The sequence below is a fragment of the Carettochelys insculpta genome, chromosome 9, assembly GCF_033958435.1.
Source record: "Carettochelys insculpta isolate YL-2023 chromosome 9, ASM3395843v1, whole genome shotgun sequence".
In the NCBI taxonomy this organism is placed as follows: Eukaryota; Metazoa; Chordata; order Testudines; family Carettochelyidae; genus Carettochelys; species Carettochelys insculpta.
The window spans coordinates 56,322,667-56,342,500 of NC_134145.1; the positions used below are offsets into that span (position 1 = coordinate 56,322,667).

Sequence of the window (19,834 nt, forward strand, 5' to 3'; positions counted from 1 at the left end):
CCTGGAGAGCGACAAGGTGGGGGAGATAATACATTTTATTGGACTCACTTCTACTGGTGTGAGAATCAAGCGTTCGAGCTACATAGAGCTCTTCTTCAGGTTTGGGAAGGGTACTTTGAGGATTGGCCTATGCTAGGTGGGTAAGTTGATTGCAGATACACAATTCTAACTATGACAATTGTCTAGCTAGAATCGACTTATCTGAAATGGACTTATCTGGCTGCCCACACAGAGGGAGGTTGATGGGGGAGTTTCTCCTGAGAGCCAGGAGTACAGGGGTCGATTGCCGACTCCAGATACTTCGATTTCACAAGTCTCCACTAGGTGTGTGAAATTGAACTCTGTAAGACTGACCCGTTTAGGGTTGGTCTCCTGGTAAGTCTAGACAAGCCCTGAGCGTCACAGCTAATGACAAGACCAAGTGGGTAGTTTAGTCTCAGTAGTGAGTGGGGATTCTAAGGGACCATTCAAGGTGAAGTGAAATGCAGCTGGGATTTGGGGTTCACTGGGGTTCGGTACAAGTGGTGGAAGCGTGTGGGAGAGTTTGTTTGCGGGATGCCCACCTGTGTTCTCCAGAGAGCTGAAGAGAGCAGAGTCCTGTGCTCAGAAGGTCCTTAAAGACTGGATTAAAAAATCGTGGCCAAGTTGTTCAAAGCCACCAAAAAGCATCTGGCATTAGAAATTAATGGGAGCTGGGGCTACACAGTCTCTCCTTTATCGCCCCTGCGTGGTGGCTGTGTTCCCAGTAGTACAAAGGTTGGTTAATGGGAGTGTGGCCCTCTCCCAGCTCCTGCAGGTTACAGTGCTGGGATTCCCTCCAGTTTGCACCAGTCACAGGGAGAACCTTCGCACTGGAGCTAGGGATGAATGCTGCTCAGGCTAGTGCAAAATCTCCTCTTGGGTCCAGCAGAGTGTTTAGTGCAGTGTTATGAAGACGGGTAGCCACTAACCAGCCTGCCAAGGAAACACCACGCAGGTGATTAGATACAAGAGTCAGTCCCTCCCAGGCAGAGGAGCTGCAGTACCGATTGGGCTGGGCTCAAACTGGGCAGCAGGAAGATGCTTGCGGGGACTGTGCAGCACCAGAGATCACCATATAGGTTTGTTGGGGGCAGCCTCTCGTGCAAGGTCATGGAGGTAGCAGCATGGCACTTGTGTGTGGATCCCATAATCTGTGGTGTTCAGGACACCTTGCTCCCTGCCCACATCATCTTACCCCCCTCTGCTGCTGGAGGGCACCATTGTCTGCAGATGCCACGGGGCCGTCCTCAGGGAGTCCTCAGCCCCCTCGGTCCTGGCCCTGAAGGTCCCTCAGCAGCGGGGAGGGGCCCCAAAACCATTATTAGAGTTGGGGGGGTTGCCTTTTTTTGCTTATAATTCCCTCACTCCTCCTCCTCCTCCTAATAACTTTCCCACAACAACAGGAAAACTCCCGTCCCCGTTCCCATTTTGCCAGCGCGGAATCGGGCTCCTCTCTCCTCACAGCTGGAAAGCTGTGCTTAGCACGTGCTCTTGGGTGTTTGTGGTCACGTGGCCTGTGGGTGTTCCTCTGGCACATGGTGCTGGTTAGGCTGCAGCATCGCGCTCCATACTCAGGTTCCTCTCTGCTCAAGGGCAAAGAGTGAAAAGCAACAAGAGTGAGTTTGATGGGGTTTTATGGCCACAAGGCAGTTCAATAACCAGCCACTCTGAATATTTCTCTTCTCAGTTGATCGTCCTCCAGTCGAGCCTTCACAGTACGTCTCTGTTCTCCCGAAACACCCGGACAAGATGGGATTTGATGAGGTAGGTGTGATGGGTTGTTCTCCCCTGGAGCCATCTGGGATTCACTGTAACTGCTCTGTCCACTAACAGTTTAGCTAATATGGCCACTCACACTTCTCTGCTGGTGACTCAGCCAGCCTCTCCAGACCCTGTTATCAGCCAACAAACAGCAGGTGGTGTGATGCACCCAGCTGAGGTACCCGAATGCTTTACTGGAACCACTCACCGATAAACAGGAGGCTCCCAGGCAACTTTCCAGCTCCCCAGCTTAGCATCACTCCTTACGTATAAACCCAAATCATATTGTCTTGCATTGCACAGGGATCTGCATAATGCAAGCCCATTAATTCACTCCTGCCTTGATTTGGGGAAGATATGCAACAGCCTTTGGTTGCAGAGCTAGGACTCCCAAATACTTCGTTCAAAAACTTACTGCTTAAGAGAAAACAGCAAACAAGTTTACTATAGCTTGATAGATTTTTAAGTGGTAGCAAACATAGCAAAGCAAATCACGTGGCAAATAAACAAAAACACAAATGAGATTAATATACTAGGTAGGATTTGAATTAGGTATTTCGGATTAAGGTACTAGGAGGAAGGGTGGGCGTTGCTCTGGGTAGGGCTCCCAGCCTGGAGTTAGGATTTTCAGGGGTAGCTTATCTGGAGCTAGTGTTAGGGTTCCTATGGGTAGGGCTCACTGTCCTAGGGTTAGGTGCCCTAGGGGAAGGGCTCCCTGCCATAGGGTTACTGTTGCTCTCCAACCTAGGGTGAGGGTACTTACAGCTAGGGTTGGGGTTCCTGTGGGTAGGATGCACCTCCCTATGGCTGGGGTTTCTACGAGTAGGGCTACAAATCCTAGGGTCAGCATTCCTACAGGTGTGGATCTTGGAGCTAGGCTTAGGTTTGCTAGGAGCCGGCTACCAGTTCTCAGGTCTCTGTTCCTATGGACAGGCCACTTGGATTTAGAATTAGGGATCCTATAAGTAGGGCACTTGGAGGTAGGGTTAGGAGTCCTATGAGAAGGACTCTGTGCCCTAGTAAGTAAGGCACTTGGGCTTGGGGTTAAGGTTCCTATAGTTATGGCTCCCTGACCTAGGGTGAGGCCACTTGGAGTTGCATTCCTATGGAGGTTAGCATTCCTATGGGTCGGCTCCCGCCCTAGGCTTGGCATTCTTAGAAGGAATTTACTTATAGTTAGACTTAGGGTTCTTGTGGGTTGTGAACTTGGTTCTAGGATTAGCATTGCTTGGGATAGGTGTCCCCAGGTGAGAGGTGGGTTCCCTGGGCTAGGGTACTTGGAGGTAGATTTAGGATTTCTATCTGCAAGTTACGGTTTCTTTGGGTAGGGCTCTCAGGTTAGTGAGCCTATGGGCAGGACAGCTGGAGCTATGTTCCTGGTTGCTCTGGTTAGGGCACCTAGAGCTAGGGTTAAGGTGGCTCTGGGTAGATTTCCCTGCCCTACAGTCAGGGTTCCTATGGATGGAGTGCTTGAAGATGGCTTCCTCATTCCTGAAGACCCTTTTCTTTTTCTCCTTCCTATGAAGAAGCAGGGACATTTTTTGTTGACCTTGCAAAGCTGTTAGAGCGGCTGCCTGGAGAGAGTCAGGTGTTCAGACCATACATACACCACACTTTATGATCTATACATATTCATTGGCTACCCTATCCTGTTGGTCCAGAGTCATGACCTTGTTTTGCCATTGGAGAGCCGCTTTTCCAGTCTGGCCTTTTTGTTTTTATTTTTCTGAAACCCAAGAGTAGCGAGGGAATGATGGAAATTGGCGGAGCCTTGTTTTTTCTCTTTCAGATGTTTTGTTATCTTGGTTGCTCTGGAGTCTCTGTTTATAAGTCCTGTGTCGTGAAGTCTGGAATCTGTGTGATTGTGCTTTTTGGTCATCTGTGTTTGGCTTCCTGTGTCTGGGTTGCATCTTGTGGCTTCACTTAAATTGTCTGAGATTTTACTGGTATTACTGCTGTTACACCAAGCTGGGACTCAATCTGTTTTTTACTTGGCTGGGGCTTGTTCCTCATGCTGCACAGGTGAGTGTGTGCTCTCAGCTGCCTGAGGACACAAGTACATCCCTGACATTGTGTGTTACCCAGGAATGTGTGTGCCTCACAGGGCCTGCAGCCTGCCCTTCCCCAGGCAAAATATGTCTGCTTAGCTTTGACTAACTGCAGCCCAAGAATCTCTGTTTACCAGCCCAGGAGGCATCTGAGGAGCATACCTATGATTTTGACTGAATCAGCAGAAAATTTCTAGGATCTGCAGTAATGAAAGATAACTTGTGTTGTAGAACCTCTTCCACTTGTGGCCAGACAGTGGGTTAATGGGCATATTGGTATTCCCAAAGATAGGTGCAGCACTTACATTTTTTCCTATGTTAACCCTGACTGCCCTTTGAATCTGAAAGGGATGTATTGTGTTGGGTAGAGAGTGTCCCAAACAAAAGCCTGGATCCAAACAGCCCAGTGTTTTGGGGAAGTTCAGACTCCAAGTGCACATCTGGCCCCTGGAAGTTGCTTTTTAACTATGCACTAAAAGAGCATTATGGATTTAAAAGTCAGGAAATACCAAAGTTAAGGTTGTCTGCATAACCTTAACTCTGCCTCCTGTGTATATATTAACATCTGCTGTCTCAATCAAATACACTTTTCTTATCAGGGCCCCTACCTCATGGAGTGTGGCTGGGGAATGTGGGGCAGGTCATTTCATTTTTCATTCTCACTGTTCAGTGTATGGAGCCTTGTTGCATTCACTGGGCAACACTGTATCTTGAATCCTCACCTGTCCACCTAGGGGTAAAGCTTTTCTCTGGCCTAATCTTAAAGCCAGTTCTAGACCTGAACTCAAATGGAGCACAGCTGATCTGAACCTGACCTGAGAATGTTGAGTTATTTTTAGAACCTGTTGGGAGGCTAACTCTGCAACATTAGCAGAAAAGAGACATGGCAGCTCTAGCTGACCCTGCAGGTCAGTGGAGGGGACCAGAGAGGGTGGGGTTGTTTTCAGACTCATCCCAGCACCAGTAGTCCAGTCCCGTCAGGTTCTGGTGGTTCTGAAAGGCTCTATAGACTAGGCTCTTTGCAGACCAGTACAAAGAGGGTGTCCAAACAGTATTTGGCCCAATGTAAGGAACAAGGGAGGTGTCTTACAGGGCTTGATCCCAAAAGCCACCAAAATCAGTGCAAGTCTTTCCGTTGACTTGGAGGAGATCTGATTCAAGCCCATGTCAGTGCAGGCAGAATCGCGGGCAATAGACCCCCGCTGACCCCGCACCAGCGTCCCGTTCGGATCCCCACGGGGCCTCGGTTGAGGGTAACGAAGAGGCGGCAGAAGCCCGCCGACAGGCAAAGGCCGCTCCGCTCCTCTGCAGGCCAACCCCACCCACCTCCGGCAGGGGGCCTAGAGCCTATCGCTGTATAAGAAGGGGAAGGCTGGAGGGAATCTAATTCCCCGGCGGGCAGGAAGCTAATTCGCTCAACAGAAGCGAGGGTGAGGCGAGAAGAGGAAGACAAATTAAAATGATAACTGTTTTTTATTAACAAAAACAACAACATACAAACAAACAACACAGCCTATAAACTAAACTTATGCAACTATTCATTATAACATTAGCAGAAACATAAACAACCAACTTTACTAAACTTATTTATCCTAAAGAATATATTAATTAAACACTTACACTCACTAACAACAGGGGTTCCATGAAGGGAGTCTATGTGGGGGTTTTCTTACAGAACAGAGAAAGTAAAATAGTTAAGAGAGAGTCCCAAGGATTTTTTGAGGTAAATATTTCTCCGAGCTAGGGAAAGGAGATTAGCCTTATCCCCTTTATGCTCCGGATGGTTGGTTGAACCACCCTGTTGGAGACCTAGAGGTCCAGCCTACCAAGGCCTCCTCCCAACTGGGTCAATAAATGACGAATTTTTCCAGCGGGGATTGGAGAGAGAGAGGGACCCTGAAGTTGGGAAAGAGAAACAAGGGAGTAGAAAAGTTAGGTCTATACACAAATAACAATTAACAGTTACCTACTTAAGTTCTAACTAAGGGGCTTATTAATCAATGGTGCAGCCTGGAGCGAACTATTTCAGCTCCGAGTTACAGCCCTTAATTGGTCCAGTAGAACCGTGGCTTGATCTACAGTTTTTACAAGATCAGAATTATTTAAAAGAGTATAGGGTTCTGGTGACGGTGTCCCAGGTTGTACCCAGGGCTTAGAGGGGTTTTTACGTGTCTTGAAGCGGTGGTCCAGTCAGGTTTTATGGTCTTGTCCAGTAGTCCAATCAGGCGTAGAGGTCGTATTTAGTTGTCCAATCGGGTGTAGATATGTCACGGAGCGGTGGTGCTGCTCTAGGAAGGCAAAATGGCGGCCTCCAGGTTAGGCAACCGAGCATGCAGTACCTGCTAAAGCAGGCCAGTTCAGCACTCGGCTGCCGCTCCACAGAGGCCCCCTGGGTTTAGCTTGTCGGGTACGCAGTACCTCGCCTTCTAAGGCGAGGCCAGTTCGCCACCCGACTGCCTTGCCCTAGGCCTAACAGCTCTTTTTACTGCTGACACTAGGCCAGTCAGGAGTTCTTAGTGAGGCAGGAGCTCTTCACAAAGGCAGGAGCTCTTCGCAAACGTCTTCATCCGCAGCCAGACCCCTCAGACTGACCCTGAGGGCTGCGCTGTGCCGCCTTATATCTGGTGTTCTTATGTTTATTCATGATTTTATTTAAATATTCATGAGTTTGCCTCTGGTTTTCAATCAGGTCCTTCTAGTTATAGACGCTTCTGGAAGGTTTTTACCAGCGTCCAATCAGAGGCTTAGACTTGAAGCGTGTATGAGTTCAGGGTTACCAGGGAGACCAACTGACTCAAAGAGACCGTTACAAGGGGCTGCTAAAGGCAGCCTATGGGTTTTTGATTTATACCTGTGCCTACAACGTTGTTAACTGGTCAAAGGCCTGTTTCCCCTGACCCACGGGGGCGATAATGCCCGAGGGATGGAAAAATCCCTGACAGCCCACATAGAATGGATTGTCTGTCCATGTGCATTTGCAAGGCCAGTGGAACTTTAGTGGAGTAAACCAAATCTTACCAGGTAACACATACTCCCTTTGCAGGGTATAATTTTACAAGAGTTAATTTGCTCAAATCAGAGTGGGTTGTTAACAAAGTGTAGACAGATGCGTCAGAGATACAGGGATTATGGAGGTAATATTTCCAAAAGCTCCCAATGTGATTTAGAAGTCTAATTCCTATTTCCAAAAATGATTTTGGCACTTAGGACCATATGGGTAATCTTTTCAAAACCACGTAAGCCTTTGACTTTAGGTCCCTGACAGGTTTCCACAAAATCTCTTCATTTTTGGAAATCACTGAATGTTCTGTCCTCAACCCCCCTGTGAAAACCAGGAGCTGAACTGAGAAAAACATTCAGAATTTCAGCTCAAAAAGATAAGTTGGACATATGTAGTAATCCCAAAATGATGCCCTTAAATGGCAATGTTCCTGGAACTTTAACAGGGTCCAAAACCTTCTGAGCTCCAGCACATATTTGGACCTGGACTTCAACAGAGATGGAGTTTCCTGATATCCTCCTTTCTTAACCTAGATTTTCATGATTAACCTGAAGCGTCGAAAAGACAGGCGGGATCGAATGCTGCAGACACTCTATGAGCAGGAGATTGCTGTCAAGATAGTAGAGGCTGTGGATGGCAAGTGAGTCTTTGTAAAAATGTGGTTCTTCATAGCAGACCTGTTGATTAGAAGTGCTCCCTTGATTAATTTCACTCAATTGTCTTTGGTGATCTGTGATTCTGAGCTATCGTTTTAAAAAAACAAGTTTTCCTACTGTTGTTTTATTCTTTCTTACTCTGATCGGTCTCTGTTAAAGATCTGATCAGGTAGTTTTAGGCCCAGAAGTAAGGTTCTCTTCAACACAAAGTTCTGTAATAGAAATGTTGCTGTAAAATTAAATAGGGAAATAATAATGAAGACATTTTGTGGACATTTAAATATTCCCTTTCAGTATATCCGTCCCTGGTGTTGCAGCATTGTGCAGTGTTGTGGTAAATATAAACACTGAGAGAGGGCTTTTTTTAGTTGTGATTCTCAAAGCAGTGTATAAAATCTTCATTTTTTACATGAGGAAACTAAGGCACGAAGGTTAAGGCCAGGGTGCACAAATCCTATTTGAAAGTTCCAGGCTGAGTTACTTTAGCAAGGGTGCTCAGGAAATCAGTGGCACAGTTAGGAACAGATCTTGGATCTCCTAATGTTTTTCTGCCTTAGGCTACATCTACATTACCCCGGGAGATCAACCCTGAGTGGGTTGATCTTCTAGAGTTTGATTTTGCGCGTCTAATAAAGATGCACAAAATTGACATCTCAGGTTGCAGTTAACCCCTGTGAGACATAAGGAGTAAAACTCTCCTGTCGACCTTCCCCAGTGTGGACAGTCAAATTAGCCGAGTGCAGATGCGTTGATTTTCTAGCTATGCAATTGCTGTCGCTAGAAGTGTGTATCTCTGGTTGACTAACTTTGCCTAGTGTAGACATAGGCTTAGTGGTCCCCCTTGTGCTAGGGCAGGGATCGGCAACCAAAATAGCAAGAAGAGCCATTTTTTAAAATGTGTTAAAACTCGGTGATTGAAGAGCTGCAATGCATGTGAATGTGAGACAGTGCTTAATAAATAACTTCAAACCATACTTTTTGTAACCCCTATTTTTAGAACAGCTCACACAGAATTTGCAGCGTGGTACACATTTACTGCAGGACGTTCACAAACTTTGAACGCGTTCTGTTTCCTCACACTTCACGTGTGTTTGTCCCACTGTCTTCCTGACTTTCATTCCTGATCCCACTTTAATACTGCCATTTTTACTTCATGTTTAATTTCAGTTTTCTTCCTCAAAATGCGTGTTGCCCCTCACAGCTGGAATGCTGCAAGCTTCCTTTTGCTTTTCAGAATCAAAACTTTATTAGCAACACAATCCAAACACAGATACAATATCATATCCCACAATGCACTGCACATATTAAAGGGGGAGTTATCCAACGTTTCGAGATCACACATGGTTTGCTATTTAGATATGTGTTGTTCATTGTTAGGCTTTTAGACATTCACTGTTTATCGAAAATAATCAGTGAATTATTATTTTTTTTTAACTTTGCAATTATAGTGTCAGGAGCCGCAAAGAAGTCCCTAAAGAGCCGCATGTGGCTCTGGAGCCACAGGTTGCTGATCCCTATACCAGGGCATAGGAATTTGAAAGTGAAAGTGACTTAAAGGCAATGTAATACTGACGGTGGGGGTGTTCAAGGAGAGAGGAATGAAAAAGCAAAAAAAGTCTTACCGTGATGTAAAGTGAGCTGGACATTCTATAGTCCTCCCATCTTGAATGTAGCAGAAATGTTCTTAACAATGTGGCAGCAACCCTTTAAAACGCTGCAGTGTCTGGAAATTGTCCTGGGCGAGTGTATTAGGGAATCTCTTATGTTCAGTATAATTTAGATCAAATTCAGCTGTGTCCAGCTTCAAATACACAGCTAATTTTGGGACCTTCCCTGAAGCCTTTTCAGTGCTCAACAATTTCATTGACTCTGTGCCTGAGGAAAAATTAGTAACATCTCTGCAAGTTCTTCCTACTGAAAGCAGCTCTTTCTTTCCACAGGGCACTGAATACAAGTCAGTTGAAAGCTCTGAATATTGAGATGCTACCTGGTTACCAGGATCCTTATTCTTCCAGGCCACTAACCAGGGGGGAAATTGGCTGTTTTCTTAGCCACTACTATATCTGGAAAGAGGTAAATAATGTCTGTGCTCTGGTGGTTGTATTACACTTGGATGCCGTGGGTGGGAAGTAATGTTTTCTTTTTAGGTCATGTCTCTTATTTTGGTGTAAACTTCCCAGGATCTCAGCACAGGTTGTGATGTTCAAAAACAGGAGCAGCAGTCTGGGTTCCTAAATTTGTATTTGGACACATAAGCGGCCTGATTTTCCGACAATGCTGAGCAGCTCCTTTATCCGATCAGTTTGCAAGCAGCTGGACTCTGGCCAAGACGTTTTGCCACAGAAACGTTTGCTGTCCTGTTTGGGGTAACGTTGGGCTTGATGAGGAGAAAAAGAAGGCCGGCCAGGGTGGGGGGCACAGAAAAAACAAGAGAATGGATTTTGTTGCAGAATTTCACCACTGAGGTTTTTCAGACTCCACCCCTGTGTGGAATTGATTGTCACTAATTTTGATGATGATGACCTTCGTGCTGACCAAACATCATGGGGACGCCATCTGGATCCCAGTGGGTTCCCCGGCATAGCTTCAGCAGAAGCAGAACTGGCCCCTCAATAGCACGCGGCCCATTTCAATCCAATTGTCCACCACCCCTTTCAGATAGTGAACAGAGAGCTGGAGAAGACGCTCGTTATCGAAGACGACGTGCGCTTTGAGCATCAGTTTAAGAGGAAGCTCATGAAACTGATGGATGATATTGAGCAAGTTCAGCTAGACTGGGAGCTCATGTAAGTAGTCTGGTCCCTAGAACTTCCACTGCTCTCACTCAGCAGGAAACTCTCCCCTGCTCTCACTTGCATGAAGCATTTCAATGATCTAGTCACCAGGGGTATGTGGCGTGGAAGAATAAAACTTCAGAGTCTCAGTGTGGGGGAGGAGGGGGAATTAATTTTACAGGGGCTGGAGTAGCTAACACCTCCATCAAAGGAAGCACAGTGCAGGTGCTGTTTAATAAACAGATGCCCACAGTGATATGGCCATGACAAATAACACCACTTCCCTGGGAGGAAAGTGGTGGCGGGGGGCGGGGCGGGTCACATGTATTTGAATCCTTGTGTTTCATTACTAAATACAAGCTTAGGCTACTAGGTGATAGAGTCAAATTTAAGGCAGTTAACTTGATTGTACAATGTCACTGTCGTCACTATAAATACCATCAGGTTGATATTATAACATTGTTGAAAGCGACTTGGCGTAACATCATGTGTGAATTAAGGCTAGTGTGAAAACGCCGCATCTTTAAATTGACCTTATTAGTCTCCAGAGGTCTCCTGTATGTATCCCACAATCCTCCACAATGCCCCACTGGCCTCTTCCATCTCTGCTGTTCTCCAAGTGCACAGGAATGAGGTAATAGGAAGCCTGCGAATTTGAATTCAGCACCAGGACGTGGCGGCTAGGCTGTGGGGGTCATGCTTGTATGAGAGGCTGAGAAACTTCTCTCTTTATTATCAGTGCAGTGGCCACATCTACCCATTAAAAATAGCCCCAACAGGGAGTGGTGGCTTCTTCCCCGCACAGGATGTAGTAGGAGAGGCCGAGATAACATTTTTCCCTGCCCCACCGCACCATGTGGTGGCTAGGCTGTGTGGGGATTGTGCTTGTAGGAGAGGCCGAGAAAATTCTTTTCCACGGTTCACATTTGTACAGGGCAGCCCCCCTGCTTCAGGCGCCACGTGGTTGGGTCTGTCCTGCTCCCAACCCATCATGTGGCTAGCCCCCTGACCCAATAAAAGCACATGTCTGCAGCACAGTGCAGACCAGGCTGCCAGAGAGCACCGTGTGCTGGCTTGTGTGCGGTGAGGGCTCCAAAGGTAGGAAAGATTTTCGGGGTCTCGCCATCACCGAGGAAGGGACTGTTTCAACTGGCCCTTTAAATGACACCCCCCCGCACCCCACAACACCCCTAATGGAATGGGGGGCAGGGCGTGGATGTGGCAATCCCATGCCTGGAGTTGGCTTATCAGGTAGAAGCCGTACCATTCTGCCCAGGCAGGGGTGCTTTCAAGGGGGGGAAAAGTGGCTGGGGGCCAGTTGAGATGCATGGCACAGTCACCTGGGTGATCCCAGGGCGGTATGACAGTCCCCTGCCTCGCGCACTGAAGCCAGCTGATTTGGTTTTCCTTCTCTTGGGATTCCCTACTTTCACTTCTTTCATGCTGGAAAAAATGGCTGTTTGCTTTCCACGGGAGGGGAATGAGGGCACTGCAATGTGGGAAGATAACATCACATACGCACAACCACTTGCAGGGCATTTTTTTTTCCCATACTGAACCAGCAAAAATACCCAGAATGCTTCAGGGCTGAGGAAACTGTGGGATGGGTTCTCACAATGCACTGCTGCAACAGTTGATGTTTGGCGATTGAGTGTGGGAACAGTAAGTCGACTTTGGGGGGAGGTGAGGATAGTCGAATTTGAATTTATAAACCCAGCGCTCTGAAATCGATTTTAATAAAATTGAACTTGCCCCGTAGTGTAGACGTAGCCTAATTCTCATGCGGGGAAGCAAGAGGAGGGGGGATGGCATTGTCTTGCCAATGAACAGCTTAGCTTGAAATCTTTGTCCTGTTCCTGAAAACCATGCCAAGTTCACTGCCTGGGGAACAGAGAGTTCAAATGGGCCAGCTGAGGAAGGGGAGAAGACCTTGGGGAAGTGGGGAGCAAGGGCAGAAGGGGTGGGGTTTAGGGCAGTCAGCCCTATTCCCCCTGCCCCCACACTCCCGCAGAGTCACATGTGGACCAGCGGCACAGTGCTCCGCAGCATTTCAAAGGGGCCTAGAGCTCCAGCCACCGCAGCTGCCAGCTGGAGCCCAGGCCCCTTTGAAATGCCAGGCCTGGGGGTAACTGCCCCCCCGCCCTGTTGGTGGGCATGATGTAGAGAATTCAGATCCTTGGCCGGGTCAGGATGGCGCATTGCATTTGAGGACCTATAGTCCCCCTGGATTGCACCTCTGGGTTAAAAACATGGGTATTGCTGGCAGTGGAGAACTCCCGGGGTAGTGTTTGACTTGTGGGGTGCACTTGGGACCTGACCCACAGTCTATTGAAGTCAGTGGAAAGACCCCCACTGACCTTATTGGGTTGTGGATCAAGCCCTTTGCTCACCCACTTGAGCTGACATTCCAGTTCCTGTAGGACTGCAGTGTTGAGCTGATTGTGGAAACAAGCGTTAGTTTCCACCCTGGTGAGTTCTTCTCCCCTTCAGCTACATTGGGCGGAAGAGGATGCAGGTGCAACGCCCTGAGAAGGCAGTTCCTCACGTCATGAACCTGGTGGAAGCGGATTACTCTTACTGGACCTTGGGATACGCCATCTCCTTTGAAGGGGCTCAGAAACTAATTGGAGCTGAACCTTTTAGCAAGATGCTGCCGGTGGATGAATTCCTGCCCATCATGTACGACAAGCACCCTGTGTAAGTAAAACCCCTTCGTTGGTTGGGAGGCCCTCTGGCTTTGCAGGAGCTGGGCCTTGCTAACTGATCTTAAACTGAGTATCGTGTTTGTGAACACAGTGTGGCTTGGTTGCATAAGCTAGGAGGTGGAGCAGGGGCTTGGACGTACTTGGATCTTGCCAGATGGTGAGCTGACCATCCTGAAATAGTACCCTACATCAGAGATGTCTTTTGGGAGTCAGAAACATGTGGTTGTGTCGCAGCTGGGGAGCTCTGGCTGGAAGTAGCGCTAGAGGTGTGTGACGGTAGCTTGTCTAGTGCCTGCTTTGGAATCCCTTACCTGGCATAGGACCTCGGGAGTGCCCCTGTTCAACTCAGGGCTTTTCTTTGTGAAAACCCTGTTTTTAGGGTCTTTCCAGAACCCACCTGGCTCCTTCCCGCCTCACTGTGTTGCAGAATCATTTCAAAGAAGTTGTGGCAGGGAGTGTGTCACATCCCAGCCAGGCGTAAGCACATTGCCTCTCCTCTTTGCGGGGAGAGCTCTGTGAGGCTCTTCCTGAGAGCCTGGAAAATGGTGTGGATCCCAAGATATGGGTGGGATCTCTCTTCCCGGGGGATCTCCTTGTTTTGTACCAAAAAAAAAAAGTTATTTTTAATTCTCACCTAAGGCTCCCGCTAATCCTGTTTCCAGAGAGTCCCATTACCCATTCCGATATCTCCCCAAAAGAATTTGGCATGAGACGTCATTGGTTTCTATTTCCAAGAGGGACTGCAGCTTCCCCTTAGCGATCCTCCAATAATGTACCCGAGACAGGCCTTTGTTTTCCTGTGACACCCACCACCCACCATGGGCACACCACACATGTAGTGGTAGCGAGGTGCGCTCTTTGGCCTTATCTGCAGCAGTAGCAGCTCCTCTGATGATCGCTGCCCTGGTGGCACGAATGCAGACTCCGATTGTCTAATCACTGGGTTGCCCTGAACAGGTCTAGGTAAGATTGGAAGTTGTGATACTTAAAATGCCAGCAACTGGTTGATCCCTTTGCTAGCACTCGGGGTTCTGTGCTGGTGCTGATGCTCGAGAAGGGTGATGTTAAGAGAACTGGATAGTATTGGTGCAGCCTTTATCTCTTGACCTAACTCTGCTTCCCATGGGAGTTGAACCATAGATTTCAGTGGGAGCAGAGTTAGGCCCACCCTGAACTTGTCTGAAAATCCCAAATAAGGAATGAAGAATTCATTTGGCATTGGAATACCACATGCCAACTCCAAAGTAGCTACAGTCCAAGTAGAATTCCCAGATGGATCCAATATGCTTCATCCCAGTAGCTGTTCCGTCCCATTCCAGAGCTGGCTGCTCTCTCACTGACGGTGAAGTGTGTGGGCTTTAATTTCTTTGATTCTTCAGGAGCTTTTATTGTATTGTATAAAAATCTCTGTTCCAAGAGGTCAAATAGTATCCCCACTGCTCAGTTCCTCTTCAGCCTGGGTTTCTGGGCCACATGAGAAGCATCTGTCCCTGTTGACCAGTTGTAGCTCACTAGATTAGTTTATCACCCCTGGAAAGGCAAAGCAAACACAGTGGGTGAGGCTGAGCAAGAGCTATTTGTGCCACCGATATTTTGTTTTCTTTCTTTAGAGAGAAGTACAAGGAGTACTACGAGTCCAGAGACTTGAAAGCCTTCTCAGCAGAGCCCTTGCTTGTTTATCCAACACATTACACCGGGCAGCCGGGTTACCTCAGTGACACTGAGACATCCACAATCTGGGACAATGAGACTGTGTCAACTGACTGGGACAGAGCCCATTCCTGGAAGTCCCGGCAGCAGGGCCAGATCCACAGCGATGCCCAGAACAAAGATGCCTTGGCCCCCCAGCCATCTCTCGATGCATCTTCGTCAAGGGACGAGCTATGACTGCTCCCCCGCCTTGCTGACTGACTCTGACAACAGCAGCAGCGGAACCTGCCTCACAATTTAGCTTTCACCTAGAAGCTTCTGGAGGAATTAAGGCGGTCTCCTTCTCACCATCTTGAGCAGCAAAGCTAATTGGATCCTACTGGTTCCACCCAACCAGTCTGTATTTTTTGGAACGGCAAAGGAGGGGACTTGAACCAAAATGGCAACAAAAACAGAGCCTTCCAACGAACGTGTGGTAAATGCCGGTCCATTCGCCCAAGTATTCGTAAATTGGAAACCTCTGTGGAGTGGTGAGCTGGCTCTGTGGCACGCTATGAGATGACACTCTCTTAATCACAAAATGTCCTTGGATGGTATCTTACTACAGTTCCTGGTGTAGAATACGGTATTTATAAAGAGTAATATATACAGGCGTTCTGAGGTGGACATGTGTAAGTCCTTTCCAGGTAGTCAGTTTGCAGCTGCATAACATTGTGTTGTTGGTTTGTATTTTTTTAACCCTGTGCTTTGAGAGACGCTGCATTTGTGCATGTGGTTTGTGTGTGTTTTAAAGGATTCCTCTCAAGGTCACGATGACGTTAAAAATTGCCTCATCTATGTTGCTGTCTACACCTCTTCCATAGGGCGAGTCCGCACACCATATTGCAATATAAACCTGTTTTCAGGAGTCCTCTCTCTTGTGTGTCATGACACCACCCTTTTATCTAGCCATAAGGAGAAAGAGGACAGTCATCTTCTGAAGTGTGTCTGCAGCTTCCTGAACCGATATGCCTTAGCAGGGTTGCCACAGGAGTTTGGTTTTTTGAGTCCGGGTTGCTCTGGTCAGTATCCGGGACAGACAATTAATAGTCAATAACTATTAATGGGTTCCACTACTATTTATAGTCTGGTCAGTGGTGTAGTGGGACCAATGCTAAGGCAGGCTCCTTACCCGCCCTGGCTCTGCTTGGCTCCTGGAAGCAGCTGCCAGGTCCCTGCAGCCCTTGGCAGAAATAACAACCAATGGGAGCTGCGAGGCCAGTGCCTGGGGGAAACAAAGGAGCACACGGAGCCAGCTTGGCCACCCACCATGTGCCTATAGGCTCCCAGAACCTGGAGGCCACTTCTTGGGAGCTATGGTAAGCGCCACAAAGGCTCTTCACCCCCAACTGCCTCCAGCCACACCCAAACTCCCTCCTGGAGCCTACACCCTCCATCCAGCCCAGAGCCCCCACCTTCTGCAACCCACATCCCTTATCCCAGGATTCACACCTCCAGCCAGAACCTGCACCCCCCCCACCCCCGCCTCTGAACCCAACCCCAGCCTGAAACTTTCTTTTGTCCTCCAAATACCTCATCCGCCCCCCACCTCACCTAAGAACCTCCATCCCCAGCTACAACCCTAACCTCCCCTGCACCTCAATCCCCTGCCCTTGCCCAGAAGCCCCTCCTGCCCCTGAACCCCTCATTTGTGGCCCACCCAGAGCCACAGGCGTAGACCCCCACACAACCCCCACACTCCAACCCCCTGCCCCAGCCTGGTAAAAGTGAGGGAAGGAGGCCAGATGCAGCCAGTGTGGGGAGGCCCTCTGAGAAGGGGCAGGGCTGGGGTGTTTGTTTTTATGCAATTAGTTGACAGTTCTGTGCCATAACTGTTTCTGTTTTATCATCTATTTAATAACCTAGTGTGCTTGTTAATTAACACTTACACTGTTTGCTTTTTTTTTTAATTGTTTCATTCACAATGATCAGCGGAACTAAATCAGTCAGTGCTATTTCCTGTTACTAGTCAGTTTCACTCCCTGTTTCTTGGCGACAGGGTTTCCATCCCATTTAATAGAGTTACAAGAACCTATTTCAGGTTCCTCATTGGCAGGTTTGGGGCTAAACTACTTGACAAAGGCGCTTTTAAAGAGGAAAAAAAACATGAAAATGTTAACGGTATCAGGTCTGCTGTACGTTGTTGGACGGCTGCATTAGACATGTATATTGCAGGACAAACTTGTCTTTTCTATGTTGTTAAATGGGAGGCGTGAGCTTGCCCTGTTTTGGATGCGTTATAATATGCTCAGTATTGGGTACGATGTCAGCAACATAAAATATGTGTTTGTTTAAAGTGTCCCATAAGGCAGGTGCTCTGGAGTTTTGCTGATGTAGAGTTTGCTGTACAAGTGTGGGGCAAAAGGGAAAAAAAATCTTCCTGGCTTAAAATCTAAAGAGATTTCACCCCCCTCCCCCGCAAACCTTTTGGATGATCTGTACATTGACGCACGTGGTTGGTTTTTTGTTTGTTTGGTTTGTTTGTTTGTTTTTTTAATTGTTGCTGATAATGTCACTGACATGTCACTGTCTATCAGCGGGTCTGATAATACATAGAACTGGATGCAAGATGATTAGCTGTGTGGTGTCTTAATTTGCAGGGTGCTAACTTGGATTTCTGCCATACACCTCTTGGACAGGGAGTATCAGGGAAGCAGGGGAGGAGTTTGCAAGGCTGCTTCGGGGCGTCTTGCAGTGGTGTTGAAATAAGGCACAAGAAGGTAACACAGAGACGTCTCAGGAAAGTCATTGGGACTCGCACTTAACCATCAGTGATGACCAGAAACCATCGTGGATTTAGGATTTTTGAGAGTCTGTTCGCCCCTAAACGGCTTCCGGGCCATGTGGAACAGCTGCTCCTCCATTGCAGGCTCAAGGGACGTATAGGTTGCACCTCTGAAATTCAGTATGCTCTGGCCCAGCAAGCGCTGTAGTTCACCAGGAGTGAGCAGGGAGTTAGGCTGGAACCAGGGCTTCCTGAGAGTGTGTGTGTGGGGGGGGGGGGCAGTGGCAGGTGGGGAGCTGCTGCTGGCTCTGGGGAGTGGCTGATTGGCAACAGCTGGGGAGCTGCCACTGTGGAGCCTGAGCTGTGGCTCGGGAGTGCTGCCCCAGCCCTCCCCACTACCCACCCTGCTGTGGCAGACCTGGCTCAGAGCTTGGCTGCAGCAGCCCCAGCAAGGCTGTGAGCTGGGGCCATGGCAGGGCTGGGGTAGCCCAGCTGGAGCTCACAGCATAACTGGGACATAAGTAGAGGGGGGTCTGCAGCAGGGGGGTCATGGGGTGCTGGACGGGGAATGTCCAAGCTGTAGCATAATCCTGAAAAATGGCCCATGTGGTATAAGGAATGTAAGTCATCCTTGTCCCCGGCAGAGGGTTTAATTTTAATGAAAGAGATGCTGAGGCTCAAGCAATTTCTTTCCAGTCATAACTGATGCAGCAAGCCCAGAAGCTCCTGCCACGAATTAATTTTTTGGTTTCTCCCCGTCATCTCCATAATTGGGTCTTTATTCTCCAGCCCGCAGGGCTGACCTGACCTCTGTTTTGAGGCTGGCTGGCCAGCAGGTGGCGCCATTCTCCTTTGGAAATTAAATAGCCAACTCCTGTACCAGGGCAGCATCCTGTGGAGGGAAGCGGGGGGGGGTTACCAGGGTCTGTTACCCAGGCACTTTTTTTCAGACCTGCAGGGTGGTATTTTTCAGTCTTGGCTGGACTGGGATTTTTCAGCTCATCTCAGGCCATCCTGCTGCAAGGACTCTAGCCCTGCAGCTCCCAGGGGCCTCCCACCGTGTTGCAAAAGGAGGAGCAAGCCGCCCAGAGAGGGATGGGTCTAGGGCAGCGATAATCAATTACTACGTGTCACGGTCTCAATTTCATGGTCCAGGTTTGATGCTCCTCCCTGCCAAAGAAGTAAAAAGTTCTGGGGTCTGTTCAAAAGCAGCCAGGCTGCCTATGGACACCCGCTCTAAGGCCATGAATGTCGCCTGTGGTGGGGGGTCTGTTGCACATAGGGAAGGCAAACCGAGGTCAGGCAGCAGGGTCACCTGTCAGCGAGCGAGGAGGCGCAGACCTGAACTGGACTGGCACACCGGCGCGGGGGGGGGGGGGCCGGAGGGAGTTTACTGCTGGAAGGGGAAGCTGTGCCTGGAGGGAACAGCAGAGGTGCAATGGCGCCGGGGGTGGCGGGCAGGGAAAGGTTCCTCCTTCCTTAGTGTCTGGCCTGCAGACAGTGCTCAACACCACCACCCCGCCCCCCCAGCCATCCCTCACATACTGAGCCATTCCCCAGCCCATGGTTCAGGAGCCAGTGGGTGGGGCGGGCATCTCCTCTCCGCCTCAGTGCCACTGGCCCATCTGTGCATGGTGCCCAGCCCAGCCACCGGCAGCCCTTGGGAGTGGCACAGTCACAGCATTGACCTGGCCACCACGCTCAGCTGCTTTCCCAAGTGTGTGTGTGTGGGGGGGGGGGGGAAGATGTCCCGCCCCCCCATGCTCCCTGCCATGTCCCGACTGCCTCATAGTCTCACCCTCATGCTCCCAACCAGCCTGTCTAAAACCCCCTGACCGCTTTGTGTGTCACCCCAGCCAGTGAGGCAGCCAGCTGACTCTGCTTGGCCCCTGCTGGTTTTGATGTCACCCCCCCCACCCCTTCTTTCCTCTGCACATGCCCCAGCCCCTGGGCCCAGCTGCAGGTCTCTTGAGCTGAACCCCCTGCTCTGACTGGGGTACCTGGCTCAGCTCCCTGTTGTGCCGTCTCGCCCTAGCTTCCTGCCGTCTGTTGCCTCTGTGGGGAGCTGCAGCAGGCCCGGGGCTGAGCCCACAGGTCCACGCCTGCCTCTGCTGCTGACCAGCAACACCAAGGGCCCTGCGCACACCCCCCCCCCCCCCGGCCCGGGACATGGAGCAGAGGCTCAAGGGTGATGATGTCCTGCGGGAGGGGAGGGGAGGAGAGGGCTTCGGGTAAGATTGCCAACTTGCTATTCCCTGGAAAACCCAACATCCCTGTCCCCACTCCCTCACGTGATTGGCCGCCTCCTCTTTCTCTGAGGCGCCACCTCCCTCATCCCCCCCCATTGCTGTCCCTGGGCCTCACCTGCAGACCTGAGCTGGGAAGTGCTGACACAAATCCTGCCCCCCTTGGGCCATGTCTTGGGGCCGGGGAGCTCAGTCCCCAGCACAAGGG

General features: G+C 49.4%; 1 protein-coding gene across 1 annotated transcript in view; it reads left to right on the forward strand.

Moving 5' to 3' along the window:
• COLGALT2 (collagen beta(1-O)galactosyltransferase 2) overlaps positions 1-17,228 on the forward strand; it is a 76,057-nt gene extending 58,829 nt beyond the window's left edge. Inside the window, exons 7-12 of the mRNA XM_075002445.1 lie at positions 1,709-1,785; positions 7,365-7,471; positions 9,428-9,560; positions 10,146-10,273; positions 12,752-12,958; positions 14,577-17,228. Coding sequence (XP_074858546.1) covers positions 1,709-1,785; positions 7,365-7,471; positions 9,428-9,560; positions 10,146-10,273; positions 12,752-12,958; positions 14,577-14,853 — 929 coding nt within the window. The 3' untranslated portion in view covers positions 14,854-17,228. The remainder of the gene's footprint in view (positions 1-1,708; positions 1,786-7,364; positions 7,472-9,427; positions 9,561-10,145; positions 10,274-12,751; positions 12,959-14,576) is intronic.
• Positions 17,229-19,834: the final 2,606 nt, after the last annotated feature.